The sequence below is a fragment of the Podarcis liolepis genome, assembly GCF_965112155.1.
Source record: "Podarcis liolepis genome assembly, chromosome: 4".
Taxonomy (NCBI): domain Eukaryota; kingdom Metazoa; phylum Chordata; class Lepidosauria; order Squamata; family Lacertidae; genus Podarcis; species Podarcis liolepis.
In genome coordinates this window covers 73,498,443-73,514,380 of record NC_139558.1, presented here as the reverse complement: position 1 = coordinate 73,514,380, position 15,938 = coordinate 73,498,443, and the positions used below count along the sequence as shown (strand labels likewise).

The 15,938-nt window shown below is 40.8% G+C and overlaps 1 protein-coding gene across 4 annotated transcripts in view; it reads left to right on the top strand.

The window, feature by feature from the left end:
- The window catches only part of ST3GAL6 (ST3 beta-galactoside alpha-2,3-sialyltransferase 6), a 47,290-nt gene extending 32,261 nt beyond the window's left edge, over positions 1–15,029 (top strand). For 2 of the 4 annotated variants that reach the window (XM_083500805.1, XM_083500807.1), the window contains exons 4-10: positions 2,211–2,314; positions 3,005–3,068; positions 5,624–5,719; positions 7,184–7,373; positions 8,868–9,005; positions 10,024–10,176; positions 11,193–15,029. In XM_083500805.1, coding sequence (XP_083356931.1) covers positions 2,211–2,314; positions 3,005–3,068; positions 5,624–5,719; positions 7,184–7,373; positions 8,868–9,005; positions 10,024–10,176; positions 11,193–11,279 — 832 coding nt within the window. In that variant the 3' untranslated portion in view covers positions 11,280–15,029. Of the gene's footprint in view, positions 1–2,210; positions 2,315–3,004; positions 3,069–5,620; positions 5,720–7,183; positions 7,374–8,867; positions 9,006–10,023; positions 10,177–11,192 lie in introns of all 4 variants that reach the window. The other 2 variants (XM_083500804.1, XM_083500806.1) reach the window with 1 other exon arrangement.
- Positions 15,030–15,938: the final 909 nt, after the last annotated feature.

The following is a 15,938-nucleotide window of genomic DNA, read 5'->3' as shown; positions in this document are numbered from 1 at the left end:
GTTGATCAGGAGGGCAAGGTGACAGGGAGGTATTTGTGGTGCAAATTACCAGCGGGAGCATTAGATTGGCTCTACCAGTGTGTTTGCTGCACCAGCCTCTCTACTGCCTCGCTCCTCTGCCTCCAGTAAGCAACAGCAGCCTACTCACTGGAGGTTCAGGCTGCCTTTGTGACATAGTGCACCATTTTAGACTGCTGCACTTTCTGTACGACTGTCTGGCCTCAGTTATTCACACCCTGTTATTCTCCAGCTTAAACTACTGCAAGGTGTTATCCAGGGCTACCTTTGAAGGTGGTTTGGGAACTGCAGTTCATCCAAAATACGGCTGTGACTTGAAAAACCAGTGCAGTTCAGCACCAAGTATGTTGCATCAGTGCAGTATAATCAAACTACTTTACACAAGTCAAGTGTGGGCACAGACCACCCTAAGTGCAGATTTGTGTACAACAAGAGCAGGGACCTCTTTTTCACCAGTGCAGCACTGTTGTTGTTTAGTCGTTTAGTCGTGTCTGACTCTTTGTGACCCCATGGACCAGAGCACGCCAGGCACTTCTGTCTTCCACTGTCTCCCGCAGTATGGTCAGACTCATGTTTGTAGCTTCAATTTGTAGCTGCAGTGCAGCACTAGAGCCACAAAAACATGAGGATTAGTACCAAGCAATGCATATCAGGCATCGAGCCTGTATGCCAGGCACCAGCTGGTTTTTGTCTATAAAAGCTACACTTGCCAGAATGTACATATGAAAATGGTTCACTTCCGTTTTCTGTTCTGCTTTAACAGCCTTCACAAATGACACACTCCCTCCTAAAAGGAGGTTTTTTAGGAACTTTAATCCATCTTCCTGTTTTCCTAATCTATTAATTACTGCATTTTATTCAGTCTTTCATATGACATAAAAGTCACTTCTGGAAATCTAGTGGAAGTTTTGCTCTCCTTTCAGTGATCATTGCTTCCAGAAAAGGCATTTACTATGGAATAGTCAGGCTTATTGGGCATCCATAACAAATGTTTTCTGAGCACTTAGTCTTAGAGAGGTGATGAAAACCCTTCAATGTATGTCTGAAGGGTGATTCTGCATAGCTGAGAGCAAATCAATGAAGTTTAATTTAGAAAAGATGGGAGTTCTGAGTGTTGAACAGACTGCTGTATGAGTTTTGGATGAAGTTGCATTCCATCTAAAAGAGCCAGGTGCACAGTTTGGGGGTTCTCTTGGATTATGTGCAATCTGTGGAGACACTGGTGACCTAGTAAGCTAGGAGTGCCTCGGTTTATGCTAGTTCACTAGCTCTTTCCGGAGAAACAGATCTTGCCTCAGCTACACATGCTCTGGTTGCATGCAGAGGAAATTATGCAATGTGTAGGACTGCCTTTAAAGACAGTTCAGAAACTTTAGCCTGCACAGAATACAACTTTTAAGATACAGTCAAACTTCGGATCCCAAACGCCTCTGTCTTGGAACGTTTCGGCTCCCAAATGCTGAAAACCCAGAAGTAAATGCTCCAGTTTTGGATCGTTTTTTGGAAGCCGAACGTCCAACACAGCTTCTGCTTGGGTGCATGACGTTCCTGTGACCAATCGGAAGCCACGCCTTGGTTGTCGAACATTTCAGAAGCTGAAGGGGTTCCAGAATGGATTACGTTCGACAACCGAGGTTTGACTGAACTCTTGGGAACCAAGGAACACTGTGCTGTCTACATTGGCTGCCTCTTTGTTTCCAGGCTCAGTTTAAAGTGCTTGTTTTGACCTTTAAAGCACTGAAAGCTTGGGGACCAGGTCTGCACTCCGATGAATCTTCCTAGATCCTACAACCAGGCTCAGAGGCCCTGCTTTCTGAATAATAATAATAATAGTCATCAAAGCTTATCACTGAAGCGGACATCAGACAGGGCCTTTCTTCTGGTTGCCCCACATTTCTGGAAATCTCCCCCTAAATAAGTACACATGACTTTGCCTCTACTTTTACGCAAACCTTTCAAATTTACTTGTTTCATTCAATTTTTTATTGACATGTTGTATGTGCTGGTTGTTAACTACTCCCATTTTTATTTGTTTTGGGGTTATTTATAATGCATTAAAATTATTGTCTGTTATTGTCTGAAATGTTGGTAAGCAGTCTTGGGATGGTTTCTTTTTTGGCACCAAACGTGGCATTATTTTATAAAACAAATGAACTAACATTTTAATATTTTCCCCCTCTTTTTTCCTCTAGGGGGGAAAAATTCTATCCTTTTCTGTGCATTAACGATTTTGTAAAAGTTTCTGGGGACCATGGAAGCCACAGGATCGAACTACCTTATGGAATAAAAGGAGCAGGTAAGCCATTGATATGTGCTGCATTAAATATAAGGTTATGCAAGATTAAATGATGAAAGTGAACCTTTCATTATTTATTAATGGGTGTAAAGTTTTTTCTGAGGTGTTGCTGTTTAAAGGCAACACCAAGCAGATATGGAAAATGTAGAATGTGATTTCCTGCTTCCCCCTCCTCATTCCACTTCACACACGGTATTGCATGCACCCTTCTTTACCTGCTTATAATTGGGGTGGAGAGGAGAAATTGAATGTTTTGGAAGGTCCATGCAATATTTCATTTTAAACATTTGAATTGCAGATGGTGCCTGCGGGGATATGGAATGTGCAGAATGGGCCCAATTTAATTGTGAGGATGCATATCACAGAAACATTCTGGCACCTTGGTTGGGAGCAGGGAATTATAGGCTGCTTCCATATATTTCCATCAATTAACATGGAATAGAAATAAGCACAAGAAACTTGTATTCTTCCTAATCTTTGTATGACTATTGCCGCTGGGGTTTTAAGTCTCTGCTCCAACAGTGTTCATGAGATTAAAAGGCCATAAACTTATTTAACAAACTCACACTGACCTCTGACAATTTAGTATTTTATTTAAAAATGCACATAACACAATTACGTTTAGTTTTGTTGGTACAATAAAGTGCTGATTCTTAATTAATGATTTTTCTAAAATAATTTGTATTACAGAAAGGTATTTTCATATGGCACTTTCAAGACTAGAAAACTGCAGAGTATTCACCGAAGATGATAGGTGAGGTTATTTTTGTGTTATCGCCAACTGTTGATGAAAAATACAGTCTTTGGATTGATATAATTGCTACCATTTTAGCTGAGATTAAGGCCCATGTAAAAAAAACCAAAAACAACAAACCCAGACTCCCAGGACACACGAGATGTAATTGCTCACTGCATAGCTCAGTTGAGTTCTAAATGCAAATTGGAACTCAAAAGGATTTGCCCTTTTGATTGTTCATTTAAAGGGAAAAAAATCTGGGCAGTTCTTCAGTTGTTGACATCAACATTCATTCATTCATTTTAAAAATGTTGTTGGCCATTTTCATTATGATGGTTTTAATTTATTATCTACCCTTTAGCCTAAGGTCACAGGGCAGGTTACAATCATTTAAAAGAGAAAATTTTTTAAAAAAACAGTTTAAAAGCAATGTAATTAGAAAGATACCAAAAAAGAGTCTTGTGAAAAATAGAATGGGTCCTGAAAATATACATTCAATTACCTGCCCTTCACCAGCTGGTCCCATTTTAATGTCCTGGATCCATGTGAATTCTACACCATAACTTCATATTTGAGGGTGGCTTAATTTTTAAATACAGTGGTACCTCAGGTTACATATGCTTCAGGTTACAGACTCTGCTATCCCAGATATAGTGTTTCAGGTTAAGAACTTTGCTTCAGGATGAGAATAGAAATCGGGCTCCGGCAGCGTGGCAGCAGCGGGAGGCCCCATTAGCTAAAGTGGTGCTTCAGGTTAAGAACAGTTTCAGGTTAAGATCGGACCTCCGGAATGAATTAAGTACTTAACCTGAGGTACCACTGTATGGATAAGGTAAAACTAAGAACATAAGAAGAGCCCTGCTATACCAGACCAAAGACCCATCTAGTCCAGGATTCTGTCCTCACAGTGGCTAGCCAGATGCCTGTGGAAAGAGAATGTTGTTTTCCCAACATGGGGTTCAAACCCACAACCCTGTCATTAAGAGCCTCATGCTCTACCAACTGAGTCATCTTGGTCCATTCGTGTTGCCTGTGATACTGCACTGTTAGGATCATACACACAGACTCCCATGACTACTAATCTTTCACTCTATTTGATTCATACCCGTGACAGCAACTCCCTTCTGAAGAATCCTTAGGGCAGCACAGGGGAAATTAACCACTTCCTGGTGGCATACAGAGTCTTTCTCCCCTCCCAGCTCTCTGGAAGCGGCTGTCTTAGGGCTGGAGGGTGAGGCAAGGCAGGTGGAAAAAGCCATTACATGTTGGTCAACACAGAGTCTCTCACCTCTCATATTGTGGTAGCGAATTCCATTGTGCTTTGTGAAGAAGTACTTCTTTTTGTCTGTCCCAGATCTCCCAACATTTAGCTTCATCTCCCAACATTTGGATCACCCTCGTTCTAAAAGGATGAGAAGAAGGGAGAAAAGTATGTTAAGTTTAAAACAATGCCAGACTGAAAGAACATTTCTGATTTCTCCTGGGGGGTGGGGTGAAGAGGTTGGTTTGGATAAAGGTGGACGGTTGTGCAGTGCAAACAACACCACAGAATAGACTTACTGTTCCTGGGGAATGGAGAGGAAGGTGGGAGGGTACTGTTTTGTTTTACTGTAGATTGGTTGCTGTGTGCTGAGCACTGATATTTGGTTTCGGGGAGCTTGTCACATAGCAGTTGCCTTTGTCTGCTTTTTCCACACCAGAATGTTACATAAACCAGTGTTGTTTGCTGCTTCCTAATCTGGCCCATGAGTGCCATGCCCCAATCACAGATAACAAATAAGCTTGTTACATTATATGCATTTATGTCAGCAAGCAAAGTGCCCAGCTAAGATATATTCATGAATTCCTTGTGCACATTGTGCATTCTTGTTCAGGCTCCTGGGTGGGAGGGAAGAAAGGAAGAGAATGATAAGCAATTAATGCCTCCTTTGAGAATGTCCAGCCTGTTTCATAAGCAGAGGTTTGTGAGGCTAGAAGGACCTCAAGGACAGGACGTACCCACTGCCTGGTGCTGTCTAGGTAGGGGGCTGGAATGGCAATTGAGGACCTTCAGAAGAGGAATCTATTAACCGCTTGTATGGCCCAGCAGGAGAAGGGACTTCACTGCAGGTTTATGAAAAGGTTAAGCACACATAGCGGAAGAAGAGCTTTGTGGTGCTCCCATTAGCCCCAGCAAACACAGCCAATGACCAGGGATGATGAGAATCGTAGTCCACAGCGTCTGGACAGGACCCTACTGTGAGTCCAAGAGCAATACAAGACCTGGATTCTCTTACTTTTTTAAAAAGAGGAAAACCTGAAAAGAAGCTTCAGAAGCTGCAGTCAGGAGCAGAAAACTACCAGGAGGGCTGGCCGGTCCTAAAATCCCCCCTTCTACTTAATTCCTCCAATCATTTGGTTATATTCCCTATTCTTTTTTCCTCAAGTGCTTGGCTAGCCACTTTCATTGTCAAATTGTCTCAGGGTTTAAATGTTTGTGCTAATTATGTTATGAGGTGGGATAAATTAACCCTCCCCAAGAAAAGCATCTTCTCCACAAACTTTGATTGATCACAATCTCTTTGTTCCAGCAGCCCATCCTGTAAAAAATGTGTTGTTGTTGGCAATGGAGGGGTGCTTCGAAACAAGAGTCTGGGGGAGAGAATTGATTCTTATGATGTGGTAATCAGGTAAATGGATTTTTTTTTTTTGGCATTAATTAATAACTTTTAGTAAAGTATTTCTATTGTTCAGCATCATTTTCCCTATATGAATCTTTTGTTCTTCTGCAAAATAGTGGCTACCATGACTATTCCCTTTTGAATTAAAGGCCACTGTCATCAGTCTTGGGTGCTAGTATTTAAAAAAATAGCCAGCTTCTCTTTTGGTACAAATCCTATAATTCTCAACTTTTTGGGTGGGGTGGGTGGGAGGCAATATTTGAAGTTTTGCAAATAGATACATCCAGAAAATTGTGTGACTGGCAACCATGTGCAAGATATATCTTTACTGTCGTGTTATCTTCTAATGGTGGTGGTGCTGGCAGTTGTGGAATAGGAAGGAAGCATAGGGACACGAAGAGAAATACAGTATATGAGAAAGCGTTGAAGGGTTAATTATTCCTTGACAGCTGGTTTCTCTGTTCCACCAGCAGCAGCCAGCCCGGGCTTTGTTATCTCTCAGAAGCCAGTGAGCTTCCTCAATAACTTGCTTCTCATTAAAGAGAATGTACACTTTACTCTTGAACTGTTTGTTCAGCAATACAATAGAAATGTTTGCTCAAGACTGATTTGCATATTGGCAATGAAAAGTCTAGAGAAGCTATGAGTGATTTCACTAAACCGTCTCTTCTTTATAGATCTCTTCTTATTTAAATTCCTTATATAGACAGGAGTATTGTTACATTGCCCAACGTTGCTCCTGTTAACACTGTGGCACCCCCAATTTTTTAAAAAATGGTGTTGGGCGGGGGTTTTTTATAGTAAAAGAAGTGGCCTTATTTTCATCAGTGCTGGCCTAGAAAGAGAAGTGGAGGTTTCCACCCACCCTGCCCTCTTCCCTTCCTTTCCCCAGAATGCCACTGTGCCCAGGTGTGCCCAGAAATGTTCTCCATAGGGACAGAAAAGAAGAAGAGTTTGGATTTGATATCCCGCCTTTCACTCCCTTTAAGGAGTCTCAAAGCGGCTAACATTCTCCTTTCCCTTCCTCCCCCACAACAAACACTCTGTGAGGTGAGTGGGGCTGAGAGACTTCAAGGAAGTGTGACTAGCCCAAGGTCACCCAGCAGCTGCATGTGGAGGAGCGGAGACATGAACCCGGTTCCCCAGATTAGGAGTCTACCGCTCTTAACCACTACACCAGGCAGCTGAAAGCCAATGCTTTGTCTACTGGTCTCCCTCTAAAATTCTTTGGAAAGGGCCCTGCCTGATAAGTTTGGGGGTAGTGGCCTCTGGTGATTTGACTCTTGTTTTTCATCCTAGTTTTGCCTGTTTTAGGTGTGTGGATGTGTGATCTGTTTTGTGTGGGGATGGGCATATGTGTCTTAGCGGCAGGTAGCATGGCAGAAGCCGGGCATCTGTGTAGGCATGAAGCTGTATTGCAGAAAAATGGGATTTATTTTTGTAGAACCATTTTTTTGTTATGTTCTTCAACAGAATGAATAATGGACCTGTTCTAGGCTATGAAGAAGACGTCGGAAGAAAGACAACATTCCGGCTCTTTTATCCAGAGTCTAGTTTTTCAGATCCAATTCATTATGACCCTAACACAACTGCGGTTCTTGTTGTCTTCAAGACCCATGACTTAAAATGGCTTTGGGATCTGCTAAGTGGCCAGCGTTTAATAGTAAGCCAGTTTTATTTTATTTGTTAATATGTTGAAAATGATGTTGATAATGAAATGTACATGACTTCTCATCAGTAAAATTCCCTTACAAAATAAAATATAAAGCTCTCATACATTTTTTTAATACAAAATGCATTAATTAAAACAACAAGAAATTCAAAATATTATATAACTTTTGCTCACAGAGACCAAATAAAACTATAGCTCAGCTTAAAACTCCACTAAAAGAGCAGGAATAGAAAGGTTTATTTAACATCTACTATAAACAGTGAAGGCCTAGGGTTTGTTTTACAACACATATTTCAAAGACCTGGGTAATTTAAAAATGTTTTCACCTAGCACTGAAAAGACCATAATAAACATAAGAACAACCTGTTGGATCAAGCCAATGTACCATCTAGGCCCATATGTTTATAGGCAACAAGGAAGCAGGACTCAAGCCCAAGAGCTCTCCCTCTTCCCCTTCCAATGGCATAATGCTGGAAGAAAACCTTCATCTATATATGCCTTCACTTTGTGCCCATTGTCTATAACGGCACCATGCTATAGGAGTCTGCCTCTTGTCTTTGAGTTTGTGCAGAGTTACGATGTTCTTGTTCTGTCCTTGTCCAACTGTTTCCATTCTCAGAAAAAAACTTGCATTCCTTGTATATTTGTTCCTCACCCACATGCTCACTTAAAAATGGCAGTGATCAAAATCCTCATCTGTAATCAAAACATGAGGCCTGACTGTGTGCTTCTTTGAAAATGGAAACCCCTTTTCCCAACCCCTTCAGTCTCTGGGCAAAGGGACATTACCAGAAACCACAGATCTCACTAATAAATAGAATCTGCTCTGCATCAAAGTCAGCAGGCAGATGAAGCTACAGGTATTAGCTTTTCATCAAGCTGCTAATCAGTATAATCACTGAAGCTCTGATCAGTTCATTCCTTGAAGTGGAAAAATAAACAAATTGTGTTGCATTTTTTCTTAGGACCTGAAAGGTTGTTGTAATTTCTTATATATAGTTTAGCCAGATATATAGCTTTTAAGAAGGTGCAAAAAATATGTGAATTATGTTGTAATAGGAAAGGCTGTCTTTCAGTGACCTTGACACCATCTGTTCTGAAAAGCTGCAGTTCTCCCACAAATTCCCAGCACAGTGTTTTAAATTTCTTGCCAGTTCTGTTAAACAATTTTCTTGTTATCTAGCCATGAAAAAGAATTATCATCTTATTGTTTTCACATTTAGGAAGTTCGTTATTCAGTCATTTCCCTTTCCCATAAATGTTGCCCCATGACACAGAATGCATTCAGGAACTCAAAGTGACTGAGTATTTACAACTGGGGCGGCTTCTTTCAGGGTGAGGCAGTGTGTGGCTTCTTTCCCTTACCTCTCCCCTCTCAGTGCTGTTTGACCTCGTCGAGATAATTTCCCTTCCAGTAATGTGACTTGCCAAGATGTAACAGAGGTACAGTTTTGAAATGCTAAATGCAAGCTCTTTGTTCCATAGAGAACAAATGCCTTCTGGAAAAAACCAGCAACACAAATGATATATAAATCCCATCAAATCAGAATTCTTGATCCCGCCATTACCAGGAAAACAGCCTATGAACTGCTCCACTTGCCTACAAGGTTCTCCAAACACGTGGTAAGTATTATCTCACACTGCTCATTTCAGGAGAACTATTGCTGTCCCTGCCATTCTACATGAGTTGGAGCCTGTATAAACCCTAAGTCACATGGTGAGCCTGTACGAATAGAAGTCAGCATGCTTGTTTTCCTTCCTTCTGTGCTGTATTTCAAATTTTTTTAGAATGACTGATTAGGGCTAATATCAAACCAGATGATGATGCACAAGCACCTTGAAATATCAGTTGACTTTGGAGTTTCCTGTGAGGAAATCTGTAACACAGCCAATGCCACAGGAAGCCTGTGCTATAGAAAGAAGACACATAAACCCACAATAGGGTAATACCTTTATTAGGATCAATTCAGATGTCATAAAGTAGTGAGCAAGCATCTGAGTTCTCCAGGACTCCTCCTTTATACTAGATGGCCAAGCAGACCCTTTTGTTCTTTTGTTTAATATCCAGCCAGAAGGTGATTTCTGGAGAAGCTAAAAGCTTGCTTGCTGTTTTGTGAAATTCGAGAGGTTCCTAATATTAGATGCTCCTAATAATGGTATAATCCTGGGCTGGATCTAGACACATCAAAGCAGTGTTTCAGTTAAACACATTGCAAACTTTGTATGAGAAATCAGGTTAGCAAAAACAGAATCCACAGCACCATCTGATGTTTTTTCTTTGCCAGTGTAGCTGAGTCCCTGGTTTGTAAAGTATAGGCTGTGAAGTATTTTGAGTCTGGCTTTTAGTTCTCTGAAGTTTTTAATTTAGGCAAAACATTTCTTTCTCTTTAATAAGTAACCAAACACCAGGGCTGTTTTTTTAGCCAGAACTCGCCAGACTAGAACTCAGTTCTGGCACCTCTCAGATGGGCACCATAGCCATTAAAAAGAGGTGTGCATGGTGAGTTCCAGCACCTCTTTTTCTAGAAAAATAGCACTGTCAAACACTAATATATTGTGTTCATGTGATGTGTGTGTTTGTAGATAAAATACTTTTGGTTTTATGCAGCTTGTATTTTTGTGCTTTGTTTTGCTTTTTTAGAAACCCAAGCATCCCACCACGGGGTTAATTGCCATTGCTTTTGCATTTCATATATGCAGTGAAGTTCACCTGGCAGGCTTCAGGTACAACTTTGAGGACCGAAACAGTTCTTTGCATTACTATGGTCATGACACCATGTCTCTGATGATCCAGGTAAAGTGCTACTTCCTTCTTAGCATGCATATTTTGTTTATTCCATTTTGTTTTCATTTTGACTGGATTCTCTCAAATAGTGGGTTGGTGCTAGCAGAAAGAGAGGGTGGCTGATTTTCACAGAACCCCTTCCATTTACTTCAGTCCTCTGTACATATTGTTTCAACGCTGCAACCCTGTTGTAGGATATTTGGGTTTCAAGGGGCTGCAATGGGTTGCTCCATCTTGCGTGAGTGGAAATGTTTTCCACTAGTGCAAAGCCACCATTGGCTTTAACCCTGTATTTCTAATCCATGGTTGGGATCAGTTGGTGCATAAGGCAAAGTGAAACATGGCTTAGCATGGATATGTGGGTTCCTGGAGAGGATATTGGGATCCCTTTGCTCCTCCTCTAGTCCTTCTGCTGCGGACTAAGCCAAGGTTTGGCTCAGCATGTTGTCCAAACCCGGGCATAACAAGCCCCAGCCTTCCTCCCTTGGAGCTGCAGAGATGGGCATGAAAGGGAGGTAAGGAGCTTACTTGGCTGAGCAGTTGTTCAAGTTTCCCATTTCCTAGCTCAGAAGCACCTGAAGCACATTAGCTGTGCAGTAGCAAGACTAGCAAGCAAGTTCAGGGAAGTGGCACCATCATTTTTGACTTGGCTACCAAGTCCAGTTAAAAATCAAGGACCCTTGGTTAGAATCCCATTTACTTCGGCGAGATTTAGGGTACATAATGTTCCCCTGATAGGGCCCCGGGATTAAGATACATATACCCCCTTTTCATTTTTTAAAAAAGATTACAAAATTCTGACAGTAAGAGCTGTTCGACAGTGGAATTTGCTGCCAAGGAGTGTGGTGGAGTCTCCTACTTTGGAGGTCTTTAAGCAGAGGCTTGACAACCATATGTCAGGAGTGCTCTGATGGTGTTTCCTGCTTGGCAGGGGGTTGGACTCGATGGCCCTTGTGGTCTCTTCCAACTCTATGATTCTATGATTCTATGATTCTATAATTCTGTGTTATTTTTGTTTTGCACAGAATGAATACCATGATATTTCTGCTGAACAAAGGTTTCTGAAGGAACTTGTGGACCGCAGCATTGTGGTCAATCTCACAGAAAAATAAATATGGAAGAATAATCACTATTCACCACAAGACTGATCTGGAGTGGGACGTGGACTTATTTTTTATTGGGATTCTTATTTTTTAATAAGATATCTGCCAAGTTATTTAAGAAGAGGATTGAAGAAGACACATTGTGCATAACCCCCAAGCGCTGAAAACGCTGAAGGATGCCTCTGCCTTGTTGATACTTGACCAGCAATCAACCATCAGAGTTAATTGACATGTGTGGATTTATTGAATAATGGAAGAAACGCAACCTTCCGCGAATAGGGTTGGAGATCTATAAAAATGATACAGCATGGAGTTTTCAGTTGCTGGTTTCTTTTTCTTCATGTTCTTCTTTCCACGCCCCCCCCCCCAATTTGCTTTGTCCCCATGTGATCACTTAGCACCATCGTAGACTTTCAGAGGTCTAGGTTTTGGAAGTGGGGCATGTACAAAGCCCTCTGTCAAATTTGTGAGTGAAAAAGAGAGGTGTTAAAAGAGAGGTCCACGAATGAATCTTCATCCAGCTCCTGGATGGCAGAAACGCTAGAAGTCATTTATGCTACTTAATCTAGCTTGGATGGATACAAACATTGGCCTTTCCAAGGAGAATTATGGGTTAAGGCGACACAGGTGTGATAGGGACAGTAAATATAATGGTCCACTCACAGCTCAGTTCCTAATACATAAGTAACATGGAAAGTTTGATTTTGATGGTCAGAGTCTTCTCACTGGTACTGTTAAAAAACTGGTTTGAGAGTAGCTGAGTTTTTAAAATAATTGCATTATTGCTGAAGCTAAAGCAGTTGCTGTGCTCTAAAACCCCAACATCTTGTAATAGGAAACTTGTGTGTTTCTACATGAATTAATTTAAATGTCTCTGAAATTTTGAAGTGGCTGAATTGGTGGCCATTGGTGAATCTTCTTCTGAACAATTCCAGAACTGAAGATGTTTGTTCCAAACAGTCAGTGGTTTAGAATCCTACATGAAGCCATAAACAATAATTTATGTTGGTAGTGCATGCAGTCTGAAGGCTAAGAAATATTGAGGGCTTTTGTGTTGTTAATGTTTAGATTGGTTGAGCCACTGTGAGACACCCTTTCTGCTTTCTATTACTTGCACTGTTCATTTTTAAAACATAACGCTGAAGTCTCTCCCTAAAAGGGAAAGAACTCTTCATATCTGAGATGTTCTTTTAAACAATGCACATTGTTGGTGATTTCAGCTTCATAGTTTTAGCCAAAGTCTGCCTGAAAATTTCACAGAGATGTGTGTGAATGAAGAAAACCCAACTTGTAGGTTTTTCCCCTTGATGGGGCTGTCCATTCGCTTAACAGCTTCAAAGCAGGAAGGAAGAAACCCAACAAATTGTGGTCTTCCCTTCATAAGTGCTGCATGTATTCAGCTGCCTGATTCGAGTCCCACCTGTTGATTAGTATGGTAGGGCTGGCAATCAGGCAGCTGCAACTCAGCACTGGGGAGGCGGAGAGCTTCACCTGTCAATTTCTGATCTGTTTTCCAGATCCAGGAGCCTTGCCAAAGGGGTAAAGAGAAACCCAGTTCGCAATGCTTGCAGGTGTTATTGCATAGGCCTCCATTTTCTCTCTTCTTTGCATTGTTCATCCATGAAATGTCTAGGGTTCACAGAAACATTGCAAGATAAAGCATTGCAACACAAATTATTATTATTACTAAGAATGAGTGAATCCTTTTCTTTACATGGAGGCAAAGTGATAGCCATCTCCTTACCTTTTGGCATATTGGGCTGTTGTCAGAGGTGTAAGCACCGTGCTGGTGGGAAATATAGAGCTGATTAGCCCTGTACCTTTTTCTAGGAGCAAATCAGTTCAATAAGGTCTGATAATAGAAATTTGGGAACAGGGCCATATTCAGGAAAGCTAAGTGGGTAATAAGTGCCTATGTAATTTGTGTGTGTGTGTGTGTGCACTTGCTAAATCTTCCATTGGACCCACTCAATGCCCTTTTGCTCTCAAATGCAAGTGTGCTCTCCCAAATTATCTATACCAAAGATCTCAATAATTCTTCCCAAGGAAGATGATCCTAAGTTTCTGGATCTATTTGGTTTCAGTTTTAAACCCTCCTCACACCTGGTTTTCTCATTAATTAGAGCACTTTTCTGAAAGCATTTAAGGTCTCTGCTTGATATTCTTCTATAAAACTAATAATAATTTTGCAATTGCCGTGTTTGTTTAAGATGCTCCCTCACCTCTCATTACCATTGTTTATATACATGCATGGCTTATGATTCTGATTTTGTGCATAAGAACTGGCCTATGTGGCAACGTACTTATATGCCTTGGCATACCGATTACTTTTCTCTGGAAAAAATAATAATTCATACCATTATGTGATTTCTGTATGACTCCTGGCAGCTGGTAGAAAAAAAAGGTACAGAATATCTCTGAATCCTCGGTGACTTGTACCTAACGCAGTTATTCCCACCCGTAAAAAGTGAAATTTTTAAATAACAAATGAACAATTGTACTGTATAGCCATTTTCAAAAGGTATAAATGAACCCATTTATACATTTAAAAGTTGACAGTCATTTAGCACCTTGATAAAACTGCAAGTTGATAGATGACTACTTTGATTTGTCTCTTAAAAAATATATTGTGATGTAAGGTCACAGTTTCCTCTGCCACACCACTCTGTTTTAGTCTGATAACTGTTGTGTGATTTCCCAGGGCTGGCTCCAGGTTTGATAAATGCCCTCCCCTATTGGTGGGCCTTGGCAAGCTGACCAGTCCATGACAGCAGCCAGTCAGAGAATAGTTGCCATTTTAATTTCTCACAATGTCCTGGAGCAATGATATGCAGGGGGAATGGTGGGATATTTATATGGCAGCTAGGCAGCCAGGTTCAGAGAGCTGAGCTGAGAGGAAAAGAGCCCCCCTCAGAGGCAGGCATCAGTGGTGAACCCTGAGAGGGTCCTGGGATCCTGGCTGCTGCCCAAGCTGGCCAGGTACAAATGCCAGCCCTGTGGATTGTGCAACAGTGCTCGAATGTGATGTTCACTTGTGACCCTGGCATTATTTTCATTCCTACAACAACACTTGAGAAGGCTTCCTTTATCCCCACCCCCACCCTCACCCTTCGAGAATAGTATTTCAACACATACTTTAAGTGATTAAAATGTAGTATTAGTGTGCAGTCTAACAGTACCACATCCCAAACACCATGTTTTGGGTTAACTAATCCCAGTACTTTAAGTACTTTGACTTTTCCAGGTTCTATATCGAGGTCATTGGTTCCATTCTTGAAAGCAGCTTCATTTCTCTCAGTTGGTTTAATAATTTAAGGGAGTACTGGAATATGAGAATGGAAAAAATGATGGCTCAGATTTGCACTCTTGAACTCTTCAGTATTTTGATTCTGATATACTATTGTTAGAATTCTTAATATCAAGCACCAGGTGTCACTGTCGCAAGAAATGTATTTTGTAGTGAAAACCAGCTAGTGTTACGTCACTGTAGACCTTAAATGCTTGTCTTTTCTGTCCCGCAAAGCCACCTTAGCTTTCTTACCATTTAAAATGTTGGCATTGTTTTATACTTTAAGTATGTATGTATGTGTGTGTATGTGTGTAAATTCGTATCTTGATAAATGAAAATATTCATGGCTTTTCAACTTTGTTGTCTGTTGACCCAAATTTTGTGGTCTGTTGTTACTATTTGTTTAAAATGAAACTATCAATGTGAATACAGAGACCTATTTTTGTTATAATAAACCTACTGAAATGCCACACATGGATTTGTTGTCCTCTTTTGAAAATTAAGTACATCCAGTTGTGCATCAATATTGCTTAGACAGGCACACATGATGCAAAAAATATGACTGATGGGATGCAGAAAGCATACACACAATTTAATCTGAATCCTATACATGCCTACTGAGAAGTTAGTCCCACTTAGTTCAGTGTGGCTTACTTCCAGGTAAGTGGCTAAGTACAGGTAAGTGCAACCCTAGGGTCCTTTTTACAAATCACAGAATGGGTACAACACATAATTCATCATGACCCACCACACTTTCCCTCCCAAAATCATTATAATTCCCAACAAATGCCATTGTTCTTGCTTTTCATGGAATGACAAGAAATAAATATGCTGAAACATTTCAAAAAGGTATTTAATAAGATCTTTTACAATCAGTACAAAAAAATTAAATACAAATTTATTTGCTATTTTCATCTCTTCCATACCTATAGCCTAGCAACGGGCCCCAAGATACCCCAGTTTAGAAGCTTCCTATCATCTCAGCATTCTATAAAACTTCTCATTTTCATGTCTCCGTTATTGCAATTTTGTGCTAAAAGATATGCTGCATGAAACTCTGTGTTTAAATAATGGAATGGCTGAGTTATGTTGTATGTGTGATATAAAAATTGAAAATTAATGACAGTATTTTAAAAATCATAATAATAATGGAAGTGCTAGTTTGAGTCCATACTCGTTGCACGTGAAAGAGGCTTCTTTCAGTTAAACATGGTTGGGAGGATTCAGCAAACGAGCCCCTTCAGTGGAAGTCAAGTGTAAGGACTTCCACTTGTGCAACAGGGCTTCTTCCCCCTCATCCCCCACATCCCCCCACCCTGGAGACTGGCTTGGGGTGGTGGTGTCAGGAGAACCCCCAGAACAGCACACAGCAGGAGAAG